The sequence below is a fragment of the Elephas maximus genome, chromosome 9, assembly GCF_024166365.1.
Source record: "Elephas maximus indicus isolate mEleMax1 chromosome 9, mEleMax1 primary haplotype, whole genome shotgun sequence".
In the NCBI taxonomy this organism is placed as follows: Eukaryota; Metazoa; Chordata; class Mammalia; order Proboscidea; family Elephantidae; genus Elephas; species Elephas maximus.
This window is the reverse complement of record NC_064827.1, coordinates 88763955-88778891: the sequence shown is the minus strand read 5'-3', so window position 1 is coordinate 88778891 and position 14937 is coordinate 88763955. Positions and strand designations below refer to the sequence as shown.

Genomic DNA, 14937 nt, shown 5'->3' with positions numbered 1-14937 from the left:
AATCATTTGGGAATTCTGTTGAAATGCGTTCTTTGTACAATTGCCTATATCAATAGCAATAAATACAGGCAAATTCTGTAGCAAGAAGGTGAGTTTTAACAGATGATATCACCTTATTGCTAACTGTGGTAGTTTTGTATGACAGAGCACCTCCGAGCACCCCGAAAATCCTACTGACTGTTGTTATAAAATAAGATATAAAATAAAATTAATTTAGAGCTTCTGAAATCACAGTAGGTCTGCTTATCTAGCACTGAAATACACTTCATTGATTTGTTTTTTTTTTTTTTTAAGCTGACTTGGGGTAGTGTCTAGAAAGAGGGCCTTTCTTCCCCAGGCAACACCCTGGCCAAGGTCCTGTCTTCATCAGCTTCTTCTGAGAACAAGTGCCCTTTTAGTCTTTTTTAATCCTTATAGTCTCTGACTCCAAGTCTGTCAGAGAATGGAAAGTTACATGGCAGCATGAAAAGACAAAACGAAATAAAATAACAATAATAATAACTAGCCTTAGAGGCCAGCACAGCTGTGCAGCATACCCTTATGGCAGGATTCAGTTTTGTAAATTAATTTGTCTGCAAATAGTGCAGTGTGTCCAGGTGCAGCGTTGGTGCTAGAGCGCTGGCTGGTTTCTTAAGGATTTAAGTTTAAAGTCAAAGGCTTCCTGCCCTAGGTGTTACAAATAAGTAGTGTCCTTTGCTTTTAGCTCTAAGTTTGTTCAACCAATCATATGCCAGTATGCAAATTAACATTAGCCCATTGAGATAAAAAGGAACAAATAAAGCCAAACCCTCCATCAGAACAAATCTCTGAGCCTGTCATCTGTATTCCAGGAACCGGACTAGAAATGTTGTCCTCAGACGTGCCCGACTTACCTGCCCCACTCGCCAATTTGAAGATTCAGTACACCAAGGTTAGTGCACTTTACATTTGCTGCTTTGCCTCTGGTTTATGAAAACTACATTTATTTAAAGCATCTAAGGTCAGTTTAAGTAAATTTTTGTAGAAAAACCAAAAAGGCTTACAAAATGCGGGTCTAGGTTTTGTGTTTTGCTCAAATAGTGAATTGTAATCATATCAGACAACTTCTCATGAATTCATTTCTTAAAATGTTTCCAAGTGATAGGAATTCTTTTCTGCATGGAAGGATCTAGTGCAGGGCTCAGTGGATTTTACTAAGCAGTCCTATTGACTTCGGTATAGCCTGGGGGTCATGTTTGATTACCTAGAACCCAGTCAAAAAAAAAAAAAAAAAAGCCAGTACAGAGAGGCAAATATTTAATTCATTTGAAAGAGCCGCGCAAGTAGCAAATAATAAAAAAGGAGAAACACAGCATGCTGTAATAACATGACTTTGTTAGGCACATAATTAAAACTAGCATCAAAATCGAATGACCTAAATCTGAAAATTGGATGAAAGCTTCTGTTTCCAAAAACCTCAAATGAGCTCAAATCATTTAGTACATTTTGGGAAAGAAAGCATTCCTATTTAGTTCTTCAGATACCTTTGTTTCCATTGGGTGCAGATGGTGTCGTCGTTAACAGATAAATATTTACAGAAACAAGAGCAGGAACCAGGCCCACACTTACAAACCCACAGCTAGAGAGAACTGGGAAATGGATCCTGCTTGAGGCATTCTGAGATTGTCTCTGAACTTTGCCTCTTTCTCATTGTTACATGTCTGCCTTCCTGACAGAATCTAGAACACACACACACAGACACACACACACACAGACACACACACACACACACACACAAAAATGTAGCCAGAGTCACTTTATCAAAGTTAGCTTTGTGGTATGATGCAGGAGGCAAGGTAAGACTTGAACTGTTGCAACTCAGGAGGGAGCCGTTTTGCTTTTTTTTAAGCAATGAAAAATCAGGAGCATTAGGGTTTAATGGTAAAGGAGAAGTCCCCACTGCTATTTACTCTTTTCCTTACTTGAAACTGTGGCTGGTTTTGAAATCCTAAGGTCTGTTATATCTTCATTTTTATAAGTGCAGTGAATGTGGAAGTTATTCAGCTGACTGGCTGTTTTCCTCAGGAAAGTGTCAGGAGAGACCAGATTGTGCCTTTAACATGATTGACCAGAGCTATAAAGTTTATCAAGATATTATTTTCACAAGGTTTATTAGAGGAATGTTTTTCCATTTAATCTGGTTACAAACGGGAACATGAAAAATGAGATGAGTCCATACTCCCAAACAAAGAACATTTGGCAAAGGTGTGCCCAAAAGATGGCAAGACTCCAGTCTCCCCCACTTGCTTACCTAAGGGTTGTCCTTCATAAGAAATGACAATTTAAAGTACAAACATTTAAAAAACATACAAAGATCAAAATTGGTGGCAATGGTCGGATTATTGCATTACTATTATTTTTTTTTTATTATTATTAGGGAGAGTCTTTTTGGGGGGCGTTATACTGCGTGGGAAGATCTTTGGTAGTCTGGACATCACTGTTTTAAAAAATGTGGCTTTGCGGAAGTTTACAACATCTTCCTTGCTTGTACGTCTAAGGCACCTTTAATGGGAATTTTTTTTTCTGCTGAATTAAGCCTTATTTAATAGTTATTAAGCATGTAACAAACAGTACTAGACAAATAAGATAGTCCTTAAAATTTCACAGGCACATGAATAATGTAGTCCCTTTACAAAAGAGATGTTTTCCAGTTTGAAATCTCCTGTCCACTTAAAAGTCATTGCCCAAGAATGCCCCTCTAGGGAAACTGACTCACCAAAGTGTTCAAAAGAAGGCAAGATTCAAAGAGCAGGCATTTGCTCTTGATTTTAAGGACATTTCTGGGTAAAAAGACCCAGTGCAAGTCAGTGAATTTTTACTGCTCACATATCTATATAAATGTTTTGCTCAGATAGCATTTTATTGTTTGATTTGTTGGCTTCAGCATTTTCACACTTGGAAGGCCACCAGTTATTTATGTAATTAAATCTAAATGGTTGAGCTTTTCAGATGTCAGGCGCTTTGCATTTTCTCTTTACTGTCCCACCAAAAGAATTGCTGTGAACTTGCACTTGCAAGACGAGTTGGAAAAGTGATGGTTATTAACTGAGTTTCCTGGTTGCAAACCAAGCAAGCAAGGATTTTAGAGTGTCTAAGAAATTCCCATTTCTGGTCACCCCCTAAACTAAATCCTAAATTATTTTTCTCTTTTTATTTCAATGTCATTCTTTATTTTCACTAGAATACAGTTGGTGGGCAATGGGGAAGGAAGAGACAAGCAGGATTGAGTAAAAAAAAAATATTACAATGGGGTAGAAGAGCTACATGTTCTCAACTTTAAACTGCTTTTCACACAAACAAAAGAAGACATTGGTGCTTTCCTTGGTGTGACTTATTCTCTTTTTTTTTTTTTTTTTTTTTACTGTCTCATTATTTCTTTATTGGAGTGGATAAAACAGAGATCAAAGTTTTAAAACACTTTCTAAAATGATACTAGCGTTTTTGACATTTAAAGCCTCAGTAACCATCATTATAATCAAGGACGGATTACCCACTAAGCAAGGTATGCGTGGGTTTACTTGTCTTTATTTACTAATCTGTAGTGTGTAATTTCACATGGATTTCACCGCATTTTTGATGGGAAGAACAGGTGAATTTGTGCATTACAGATTAATTAGTAACTAAGCACAAGAAAATTTGTGCGTTACTCGCTTGCTGGTTAATTCACCCTCCCGATTGTAATCCATGTAAACTGGGCTCTATCCCAATCCTTGTTATTTCCCCCGTTCCAATTCTAAATGGGGGCCCTGGTGGCACAGTGGTTAAGTGTTTGGCTGCTAACCAAAAGGTTGGCAGTTCGAATCCACCAGCTGCTCCTTGAAAACCATATGGGGCACTTCTACTCTGTCCTATAGGACTGCTATAAGTCCGAATTGACTCAACATCAACAGGTTTGGTTTGTTTTTTTGTAATCTTTGTCCTATTTATTTTTCAGAATTCTATCCAGTTTTTCCAGGATTTTGTCTTTTGTCCAACCTTTCCTAGACTGGTTTCCCACAAATGTTCCTCTCATCTCATTCTCTTCTCTTAATTTTCTGGTCACTCTTTCTTGCACAGTCGTGTCCTATATAATAAGGATTGCACTGGAGTGAAGTTCCTAAGGTTTAGCCAGGATTTTTGGGATCAAGAATTTTCTCTTACAGGATTTGGTAACTTTATTTATTTTTCATTCTCCCTTTACAGCATTGTCTTTTGCCTTAAAGAAAAGAAATAAGGAAATCCAAGAAGACAAGCTTTCCCAGACAGGGTTCAACCCCTAAAAATGTTAACTCTTTAAACTTAGCTCTGAAACTTAACTCCTTGAACAATAGTTTGTTCATGCTGGAATAGATCTTCATCAGCTAATGGCATTTCACACAAACACACACACAGACACACACACATACACACACACACACAGGAAATATATATATATTGTATTGTAGCTAAAATTCATTGTTTTATTCTGCGCCACAGACCACATTGAATTCTTTACAATGACTTTGTTTCATCTTCCCAATAACCCTGTGAGGAGGCTGCCATTCCCATTTCATAAATGAGGAAACCAAGGAGCAGAATCGCTTCACCACCAGGGCTCCTTTGAATACCTAAGTAATTTGTCTAAAGTTGGAGTCCTGGTGGCACAGTGGTTAAATGCTCGGCTGCTAACCAAAAGGTCAGCAGTTCGAATCCATCAGCTGCTCTTTGGAAACCCTATGGGGTGGTTCTACTCTGTCCTACTATGAGTTAGAATTGACTCAACGGCAATGGTTTTTTTTTTTTTTTTTTTCTTGTTTAACAAGTCTTTGAATGGCTGTTCTGTGCTAGGACCCATATCAGAAGGCAAATATATCTCTTGGCTCTTGGGGCTTATACCCTAGAAGCATATAGGGGGAGGCATGGGACAGAAAACAAGCAAGTAAGTGAGTATTTAATCACATGTTCTGACCCATACTAAAAAGAAGAACATTGAAAGCTTGGAAAATATGAAGGCAAGAGCGTACTGTTGATGAGGTTGTAATGGAGGCTGTCTTTGGGGAAGGGACATTTCAGGTGAAGCTGAGGGATGCAGAAAATAAGATGGTCATGTAGACTGGGGAAAGCCACAAAGACTCAGAGGGGATAATAACATGTGCAAAAACCCTAACGACAATAGCTTAGTGTAGTCAAGGAACTATCAAAAGGCTAACATGGTTGGAGTGAGTAGGAGAGAGACTGGGTGAGATGAGACTGAAGATGGAGGCAAGGGCCAGTTTAGTTGATGGATTTTATCTGAGGGAAACCACTGAGGAATATCAGGACAGGATTTATGTTCAAGGCAAAGCTGATTGTGCTGGGCACTGCTTTATTTTGGGACACCTTCTCAACTCCCTTCTGAGGGAAGAAAATTCTCTTTGCTTGTGGCTTGGAAGCAGCTGAACAAATAGACGGATGACTGCATGGTCCGGTAGTTTTGTAAGATAAACCTGGCCTTGATTTCCTGCTCTTCTACTTCATGTTATAACCTTGGCTGAGATTATAATCTCCTTGAGTTTCAGTTCTCTTATATGTCAATAGGGAACAATAATGACTGCATTGGAGAGTGGCTGTGAGGATTAAATGATGTAGTTTGTGGAAAGTGCCTGACTACTACTTCTCTTCTCCCTTTAACATTCTCCTTCCCAAAATGACTCCCAGAATTCTAAAATGACTCAGTTCCCAGTGGTAGATGGGACTTGTATTGTCACACTTCAAAGCTGCTTTCATATAAAGTAAAATCTGTGAAAACGGAACCTGTGTAAGGCGGAAATCTGTCAGAGAAGAAAAACTCAAATATTTTCCATTAACTAGAGAGTGATAGAAAAGTGGTGACTGCAGCCTGTCAAAGGCAGAAAGCTTGTGAGACCCAGGAAGACAAGGCAGTCTCGTCAAGTTCCAGCTCTCACGGGTTTCACTGTATTTATCTCATTTGGGGCCCATAATGACCTGCTAGGAGGGAGCTAGAGAAAATGTTATTAGTATCCCATTTTAAAGCTGAGGAAACTGAGCCCAGAGAACTTGAGTGGCTTTGTCAAGTTCACAAAACTCCTAAGAGGGAACTGGATTCTGAATCTTCTCATTTCAGATCTGATACTTTTCCACGTGATATCATATTTTTTCCCCTAAATACTAAAATTAGTGGTACTGAAATGTCATCAGTTGTCTCTAACGAGGGCTTTCACACCTATTACTTCACTTGTATCATCCATTCCTTACTCTGACTGAGGGAATGAAGTTTGGATGATGGGAGAGAATAAGATGATTTGGGCAGTGGCTCCCCAGACTGGATGGACCAACAGGGAGAAGACACTCAGGAGTAGAACCCACATTTGAATGTACATATGAGCCCTTTAGGGGTCTTGTTGAAATGTAGGTTCTGACTCTGTAGGTCTGGGAGGAGGTCTGAAATTCTGAATTGCTAATTAACTGCTGTAGGTTGTAGGTTTTGCTGATGTTACTGAAGAACGGTGTGCTCACCAGCAGCAATGGTCTAAAAGTTTGGGGTCAGCCTTTTAATTTTCCTGCAGCGACCACTACCGGCTTGCTTAAGGAACTGGTTTCTGGTTCCTCCCAGAAACTCAACCACACCCAGCCAGATTAGAACCATTTACCTTCCCCTTCAGAAAATGCGAGATCATAGTCACAAATGGGAGACTTCTGGAATCATTCATTGATTTATCTCCTGGGAGATAATTATCCACTAAGAATTTAATATTTTAATGATAGAAAAGCCTGTCTGTGATGTAAAATAGTTTCATTTTAAGGACGAGCCTCTTAGAAGATTTTACAACAACCCATATCCGAGGACTGCTGTCTTGGCAAGTTGTTTCGTTCTCAGGGACCTGCCTGGCTTCATGAAAATCTAATCAACAAATATCCTAGAATAAATAACATACATCCTAAGAGAGGGTATCATCCATATTTCATAAGGACTCTGGGTACTAACCGTGTTCAAATGGTTTCTTTAATATGAACTTCTCCCAGGGCTTTGAACTGGCTCATTCTGGTTCAAATCCTGCTGAGAGTTTGCATTTTTACCCCAGGTATACTGAATCAGAATCTACAGTTTAACAAGATCCCCAGGTGATTCTTCTATATACATGTAATAATTTTAACAACATACCCAATTTAAAACAAATTCTTGTTGAAATGTAGATTCTGATTCAGTATATCTGGGGTGGAAATGCAACTTCTCAAAAGAGTTTAGAACTGGAATGAACTGTTTCAGAGCCCTGACTTCACCTAAAAGCTTTGTCACTAACTGCTTGCCAGAATGGGATGGCTGGGAGAGAAAACTCTTCAGAAGAGCATTAGAAATAACACTTTGGAAGAACGATCCAAAGTTAAGGGTTTTGTTTTTTTTTTTAAGTTGTCGCCAAGTCATTTCCGACTCATGGTGACCCCTTGTGCGGTGTCAGAGGAGGGCTGCGCCCCATAGTTCTCAACGGATGCTGTTTCAGAAGTAGGTTACCAGGTCTTCCTTCTGACATGCCTCTGGGTGGACTGACTTCCAACTTTTTCACCGACGCATGATTACCGTTTGCGTAATGCCTTACAGAATGGCCTGGTTAGTCTATAGGATGATGTAATACCGGTCAGCATAAAAGAAACCTCATGGATTTCTGATCAGCGCCTGATCTCTAAAATCTACATAATACTGCAAAAACTCAACTGCAAAAAGACAAATAACCCAATTAAAAAATGGGCAAAAGATACGAATAGACACTTCACTAAAGAAGACATTCAGGTAGCTCACAGATATATGAGGAAATGTTCACAATCATTAGCCATTAGAGAAATGCAGATCAAAACTACAATGAGATTTCATCTCACTCCAACAAGGCTGGCATTAATCAAAAAAACACAAAATAATAAATGTTGGAGAGGCTGTGGAGAGGTTGGAACACTTCTACACTGCTGGTGGGAATGTCAAATGGTACAACCGCTTTGGAAATGGTTATGGTGCTTCCTTAAAAAGCTAGAAATAGAACTACCATATGATCCAGCAATCCCACTCCTTGGAATATATCCTAGAGAAATAAGAGCCTTTACACAAACAGATATATGTACACCCATGTTTGTTGCAGCACTGTTTACAATAGCAAAAACATGGAAGCAACCAAGGTGCCCATCAATGGATGAATGGATAAGTAAATTATGATATACTGACATAATGGAATACCACGCATCGATAAAGAACAGTGAGGAATCTGTGAAACATTTCATAACATGGAGGAACCTGGAAGGCATTATGCTGAGTGAAATCAGTCAGTTGCAAAAAGACAAATATTGTATAAGACCACTATTATAAGAACTTGACAAATAGTTTAAACTGAGAAGAAAACACTCTTTTGTCATTACAAGGAGGGGAGGGAGGGAGGGTGGGAGAGGGGTATTCACTAACTAGATAGTAGATAAGAACTACTTTGTGTGAAGGGAAGGACAGCACACAGTACAGGGGAGGTCAGCACAATCGGACTAAACCAAAAGCAAAGAAGTTTCCTGAATGAACTGAATGCTCCGAGGGCCAGCGTAGTGGGGGCAGAGGTCTAGGGACCATGGTTTCAGGGGACATCTTAGTCAATTGGCATAGTAAAATCTATTAAGAAAACATTCTGCATCCCACTTTGAAGAGTGGCATCTGGGGTCTTAAATGCTAGCAAGCAGCCATCTAAGATGCATCAATTGATCTAAACACACCTGGATCAAAGGAGAATGAAGAACACCAAGGACACAAGGTGATTATGAGCCCAAGAGACAGAAAGGGCCACATGAACCAACAAATACATCATCCTGAGACCAGAAGAACTAGATGGTGCCCGGCTACAACCGATGACTGCCCTGACAGGGAACACAACAGAGAACCCCTGAGGGAGCAGGAGAGTAGTGCAGACCCCAAATTCTCATAAGACCAGACTTAATGGTCTGACTGAGACTGGAAGGACCCCAGTGGTCATGGCCCCCAGACCTTCTGTTGGCCCAGGACAGAACCATTCCTGAAGCCAACTATTCAGAGATGGATTGGACTGGACAATGGGTTGGAGAGGGATGCTGGTGAGGAATGAGCTTCTTGGATCAGGTGGACACTTGAGAGTATGTTGGCATCTCCTGCCTGGAGGGGAGATGAGAGGGTGGAGGGGGTTAGAAGCTGGCAAAAAAGACATGAAAAGAGAGAGAGGAGAGAGAGAGGGTGGGCTGTCTCATTAGGGGAGAGTAATTGGGAGTGTGTAGCAAGGTGTACATGGGTTTTTGTGTGAGAGACTGACTTGATTTGTAAACTTTCACTTAAAGCACAATAAAAATTATTTAAAAAAAAAAAGAAACATGGGAATACAGGCATTGTCAAAATAGGGGTACACTTGTCAAAAAATAGAGATTATTTGGCTTAGGATAGTGGTAGTGTTGGTGGTTTGGGTTTTCATGTGGTCAGGGAATACATTGCATGTTTACCAGATTTAAGTGGCAGATTAGACAGAGCCCTGTTCAAAAGAACTTGAGCAATGATTGCTTCATAATCAAATATTCAATTAAAATTCACTACTGAAAAAAACTTGAGAAAATTAAATATTTACATAAATCTGGATTTTATAACACTGGTATGTTTCGAGTGTGTGTGTGAAAAAATGAGGTGGGGTTAGTATCTGACCTCCTCTAACTTCACAAGGCGGAAGGAGAATCAAGATCAACACCCCAAAGCTGATTCCTATGAAGTGAAGGTCAGACTTAACTCCTCTCTCCACCATCTTTACCAATTCTGACACCAACCGTCCCTCCCACAGCACTCTTTACTTCTCTGCTGGGTTCGATAATTCATTGCAATGGCCACACAGAACTCACAGACAATGCTCACAGTTATGGGGTTTATTACAGAAGTAACAGGTTACAGTTTAGATTCAGGAACACTCAGGATACAGTCCTTCGATCACAACAGCCTCTTCTCATGTGTGCCTGTGGGCAGGTGTCTGTCTGGCCCTCGGCCCCTCGGCCAACCTCTGCCCTGCTCAGGAAAGTGTTACAAAGCTCTTTTAGCTCTGCCGATAAGTGCCCAGAGGCATCCCACTCCACCAGTAAGCTTCAACCCAGAGTTGCTCCGCTCTAGCTCTGCAGGTTAGCAGGCCTAGCTCGCTCTACCAAGTTCCTGGAGGCACCCTACTCAGCCAGCAAGCCTTCTGTCCAAAGGTGCTCAGCTTTCTTGCTCTGTGGGCTGGGAAGTCCACTGCACTCTCCTGCTGGTCTCCTACCTCTGCTGCTTGTTGTCTTCGGTGTTACAGCTCTCTCTCAGTCTCCTACTTCCAGGAGCTTCTCAATGCAGGGATCCTGGGTTCCAAAGGATGCACTTCACTCCTGGCTCTTCTTTCTTGGTAGTGAAGAGATCCTCCCTTCCCACCTCTGGGATTGCTCATTTTAAGCCTAGAGGGATGGGAAAACTGACCAATCCTTTCATTAGGGTTCCATATGCCTTATTTGCATGGTCCCACCTCCACAGGGTGCCATGGACATTATTTACATTATTAGCAAGCTATCCAGTCCCCTGGTGGGCCACAAGTACCTCATTTGCATAGTCTCACCCAGTGTTTTGGTGGGAGTTCCATAGACTATACTAGAAGGGCCATAATTAGTAATTCACTGCACCACAGGGTATGTGTCAAAAACTCCCTAAATTATAGGCATAGATTGTAAAGGATATAAGGTGTTGATAATATTAGGGTTTCTAATACTGTAATATATCTATCTGATACTTTTATTATAATGCTGGCATACTTAATGGAAATTTGTTTGGTGGGAATTTGTGCAAATATTGCAGCTCTCAAAATTATCCCTGAACAGCCACCTCCTCCACCTCAGGGCTCATCTGACTATTTCAACTCCTTCTCCAATACTTTGTAAGAAGCTGAAGGAATATAAATAACAAGCAACTGAATTATCCTCTACATTTGACATTTTCATGAGAAGGAAGAGTATTTGCATGCAAGCAATTGTACTATTGGGTTTTGATACTGGTAAATATTCGATATGTACAGGACTTTCTAGTACTCCTATATCTTACCACTTTGATATAAGGTATATTGAATATACCAAAGTTGTTGACAGTTATTCCTGTTATCTGTGGTACAAAGTGAAAATGTGGCTCAGAACTGAAATCCTTTGACATCTTTTCTTTTTCCCTGGCTAAGTTGAAAAGGCTGGAGAGGTTCTTCAAACGACAAGGAAAAAAGAGTATAGGCTTATATTACTGAAGTCAGGCTACAATATAAGACAGATATGAAAGGAAAGTTATATTTCTCCTATTTTGTTTTGGTCACTCTATCATTTTGTTTTTATTACTTTGACTGCCGTTAAATATTTTTCCTCCCATCGGTTATTTCCTCTTTAATTTCCTTTTATATTTCTCTACGTTGAGTCCAGGTGTTTTCCTTAGCTGCCTCGGATTTTGTTGAGAGTAGTTCCAGTGATGTCCAAGGCTGTCCTTCCAAAGATGTCATGGATTGAATTATGTCCCCCCAAAAATGTGTGTATCAATTTTTCTGGGTCATGACATTCAGTATTGTGTAGTGTTCCTCCATTCTGTGATGGTAATTTTATGTTAAAGAGTATTAGGTGGATTGGAACACCCTTACAAGGTCACCTTCCTGATTCAAAGTAAAGGGAGTTTCCCTGGGGTGTGGCCTGCACCACCTTTTATCTCTCAAGAGATAAAAAAGGAAAAGGAAACAAGTAGAGAGTGGGGGACCTCATACCACCATGAAAATGCAGGGAGCAGAGTGTGTCCTTGAACTTGATGTCCTGCGCTGAGATGCTCCCAGACAAGGGGAAGACTGATATATCACAAGGACCTTCCTCCAGAGCCGACAGGGAGAGAAAATCTTCCCATGGACGAGTGGCCTGAATTTGGACTTCTAGCCTACTGGACTGTGAGAGAATGAACTTCTCTTTGTTAAAGCTATCCACTTGGGATGTTTCTGTTATAGCAGCACTAGATGACTAAGATAAATGATATAGCTTTGACTCCTTTGAATGTTTAATACCTTACCTGACTTTTGTTCAGAAATTCTTTTATTATTCATCTTTCATTCCCCACCCCCTCAGGATCTTTGGCACCTTGGTGGGCTCCTAATGCTGAGAAGAGGCGTCCTGGTGATGCAGTGCTTAAACCGCTTGCCTGCTAAACAAAAGGTTCATGGTTTGAACTCACCAGCCTCCTCTGAGAAAGATGTGGCAGTCTGCTCCCAAAAAGATTACAGCCTTGGAAACCCTATGGGGCAGTTCTACTCTGTCCTGTAGGGTTCCTATGAGTTGGAATCGACTTGATGGCAATGGATTTTGGGGTTTACACTGAGAAAAGACTTACACATTTACAATACTTACCACTTACTACCAGTGGAGCTCCTGGCTTGTACAAATTGTTAACAAATGTGGCTGCTAACCAAAAAGCTGGAGGTTTGAGTCCAACCAGAGGTGCCTTGAAAGAAAGCCATGCTAATCAACTTGCAAAAAAATCAGCCATTGAAAATCCTATGAAACAGTTCTACACTGACACGCATGGGATTGCCGTGAGTCAGAATCAACTAGATGGCAACTGCCTTTTTTTGTTTTTGTTTTTCAGTCACCCTCTATTTAGCATCCTGGTCTCTTACATTTAGAAATTTACATGGGTGACAAAAAAGGGAGAATCTCATCAGGCCCCTTCTCACTTGGCATATCTTAAAAGAAACACTTTGTGCATTGAAAATGTGATCTGTGAAGATCTCTCTGCCACCAAGAAAGTCTTGGCTTCTCTTACAGGATCTAGAACAACTGGCCCAGGTGTGGCCCTGTGGAGGCTCCCGCAGTATCTGTTGGAGGGATTCAAGGATTCTGCTTTTTAGCCAATGGGCTCCAAAATGCAGTATCAGAAGATACAGTCTTTGTCTGTTAGCCAAATCTAGCTTAATCCAAGCCAGAAATGTTTTGAGGGAAGTACTTATTGTATTTACAATTGTAGCTTTATACCAAAGACATTAAGGCATATTAACTTTTACTTTGGAAAGGCTATTTTTTTAAAAAAAATGTGACTTATTCTTGAGCACTAAACTGCAACCGGCAAAGGGCTGCGTGTTTACCAAATATAATGTGATGCATCTTTTAAAATGCGGCATATCTAAAATTTACAGAGTAAAAATCACTTTTTAAGTTATCTCCACATTCCCATTAATTGTTTTGCAACATAAGAAATGCTTGGAGTCCAAGAATATACAGCCAATTCCAACTCACGGCAGCCGCATATATGTCAGAGTAGAACTGTGCTCCATATGGCTTTCAAGGGCTTATTTTTCAGAAGTAGATCTCCAGGCCTTTCTTCCAAGGAGCCTCTGGGTGTACTTGAACTTCCAGTCTTTCCATTAACAGCGAATGTGTTAACCTTTTGCCTGCCTGGGGACACCAAAGTGTGCATAAGCCAGTTGCCATTGAGTGGACTTCGACTCATGGGACCCCATGTGTACTGAGTACAACTGCCCTCCGTAGAGTTTTCATGCTTGACCTTTCAGAAGCGGGTTGCCAAGCCTTTCTTCTGAGGTGCCTCTGGGAGGCTTTGAACCACTGAGCTTTCAGTTAGTAGCCAAGAGCTGAAGTATTTGTGCCACCCAGGGACTCCTAGAGTATGCATAAACCCGCTGCCATTGAGTCAATTTCTGACTCACAGAGACCTACAGAACAGAATGGAACTTCACCATAGGGTTTCCAAGGAGCGCCTGGTGGATTTGAACTGCTGATCTCTTGGTTACGAGCTATAGCACTTAACCACAACGCCACCAGGGTTTTGCCTATAGGCATAAAAAAAGGCATCTATAATTTCAGATCGATACTGTGAACTTTAAATTCATGTCTATTGTAAATGGGTGATATTCAAAAGCATCCTCGGTCCAAAATTCATAATTAGAATATAATCAATATAATGACTAAAAAGGACAGAAGAATTTTTGCTTTTATACTTCAGTGTCTTTTCCCCAAAACTCAAAGGCAAACAGCAGATAGAAAATGAATGTTGTCACCAGTGTAGATCATTCCCCAGGGCCTAAAACAGGTTTTACAATTATTGTCATAAACATCTGTTAGCCTACACTTCTCCATGTAACCATTTTATATGACTACAGTAACGATGATTATCAAAAACATTGGGTCGCATGGTTAGCTGGAGGACAGATACCAAAAGTAAAGCTAATAAAATTAAAACAGAAAAAGAAAATTAAGGTAGTTTCAACCAATAAATTCTCTATAAGAAAGAAAAGAAAAGAGCAACACTTGCCATTCTAGCTCAGTATGTATGCTGAGCTCTGTTTTTATGCTGAAAGCCTTCAGTTTGTGGGAGAACATACCACACTTGGTGATTTGAAGACTGCACTCCTGTGTCTCTCTAAAGCCTTCTTGCCTCATGGCTGGGTTATTAAAATTGTCTGCAGACAAACCTCCTGAACTCCTTCACATCAATTTTGGGTACTTTTTCTGTACTCCCGAAACACTTATTTGATTGTTTTACTCTCTTACTGTGTCCAGAATTAAGTAAGCCTAAAGGTCTCACTATGGGAGTCAACATCCACCACAAACTGACTTTGTTTTCATTGTCTGACCTTATCTAAAACTTTCTTCCACTGGAACTTTGTCTTTAGGGCTTATCTTTGACTGTGTTACAAATATCCTAAGATTGTTCTCTTCCTTTGCTCATTGTTCTTCTTTTCCACTAATCCAAATCCCATTTTGCAGGCTGCATTCCCCCAACCCACATCTCTCTCTCCCGTGAGTTCCTCTACGCAATGAATTGATTGAAGTACTGCCTCAGTCGTTTTAGTCTACAACCTTCTATTCTTTTACACGCTGATCCTTATAGGAACATGTTCTTCTCTTAGACTTTAAGCCCCTCGAGAACAGCCATGGCTAATTAATCTT

The 14937-nt window shown here is 40.4% G+C and overlaps 1 protein-coding gene across 1 annotated transcript in view; it reads left to right on the top strand.

The window, feature by feature from the left end:
• The first annotated feature begins 777 nt into the window (after window positions 1-777).
• The window catches only part of LOC126083320 (aldehyde dehydrogenase 1A1-like), a 53567-nt gene continuing 39407 nt past the window's right edge, over window positions 778-14937 (top strand). The window contains exon 1 of the mRNA XM_049896932.1: window positions 778-910. Within this exon, the coding sequence (XP_049752889.1) occupies window positions 845-910 (66 nt within the window). The 5' untranslated portion in view covers window positions 778-844. The remainder of the gene's footprint in view (window positions 911-14937) is intronic.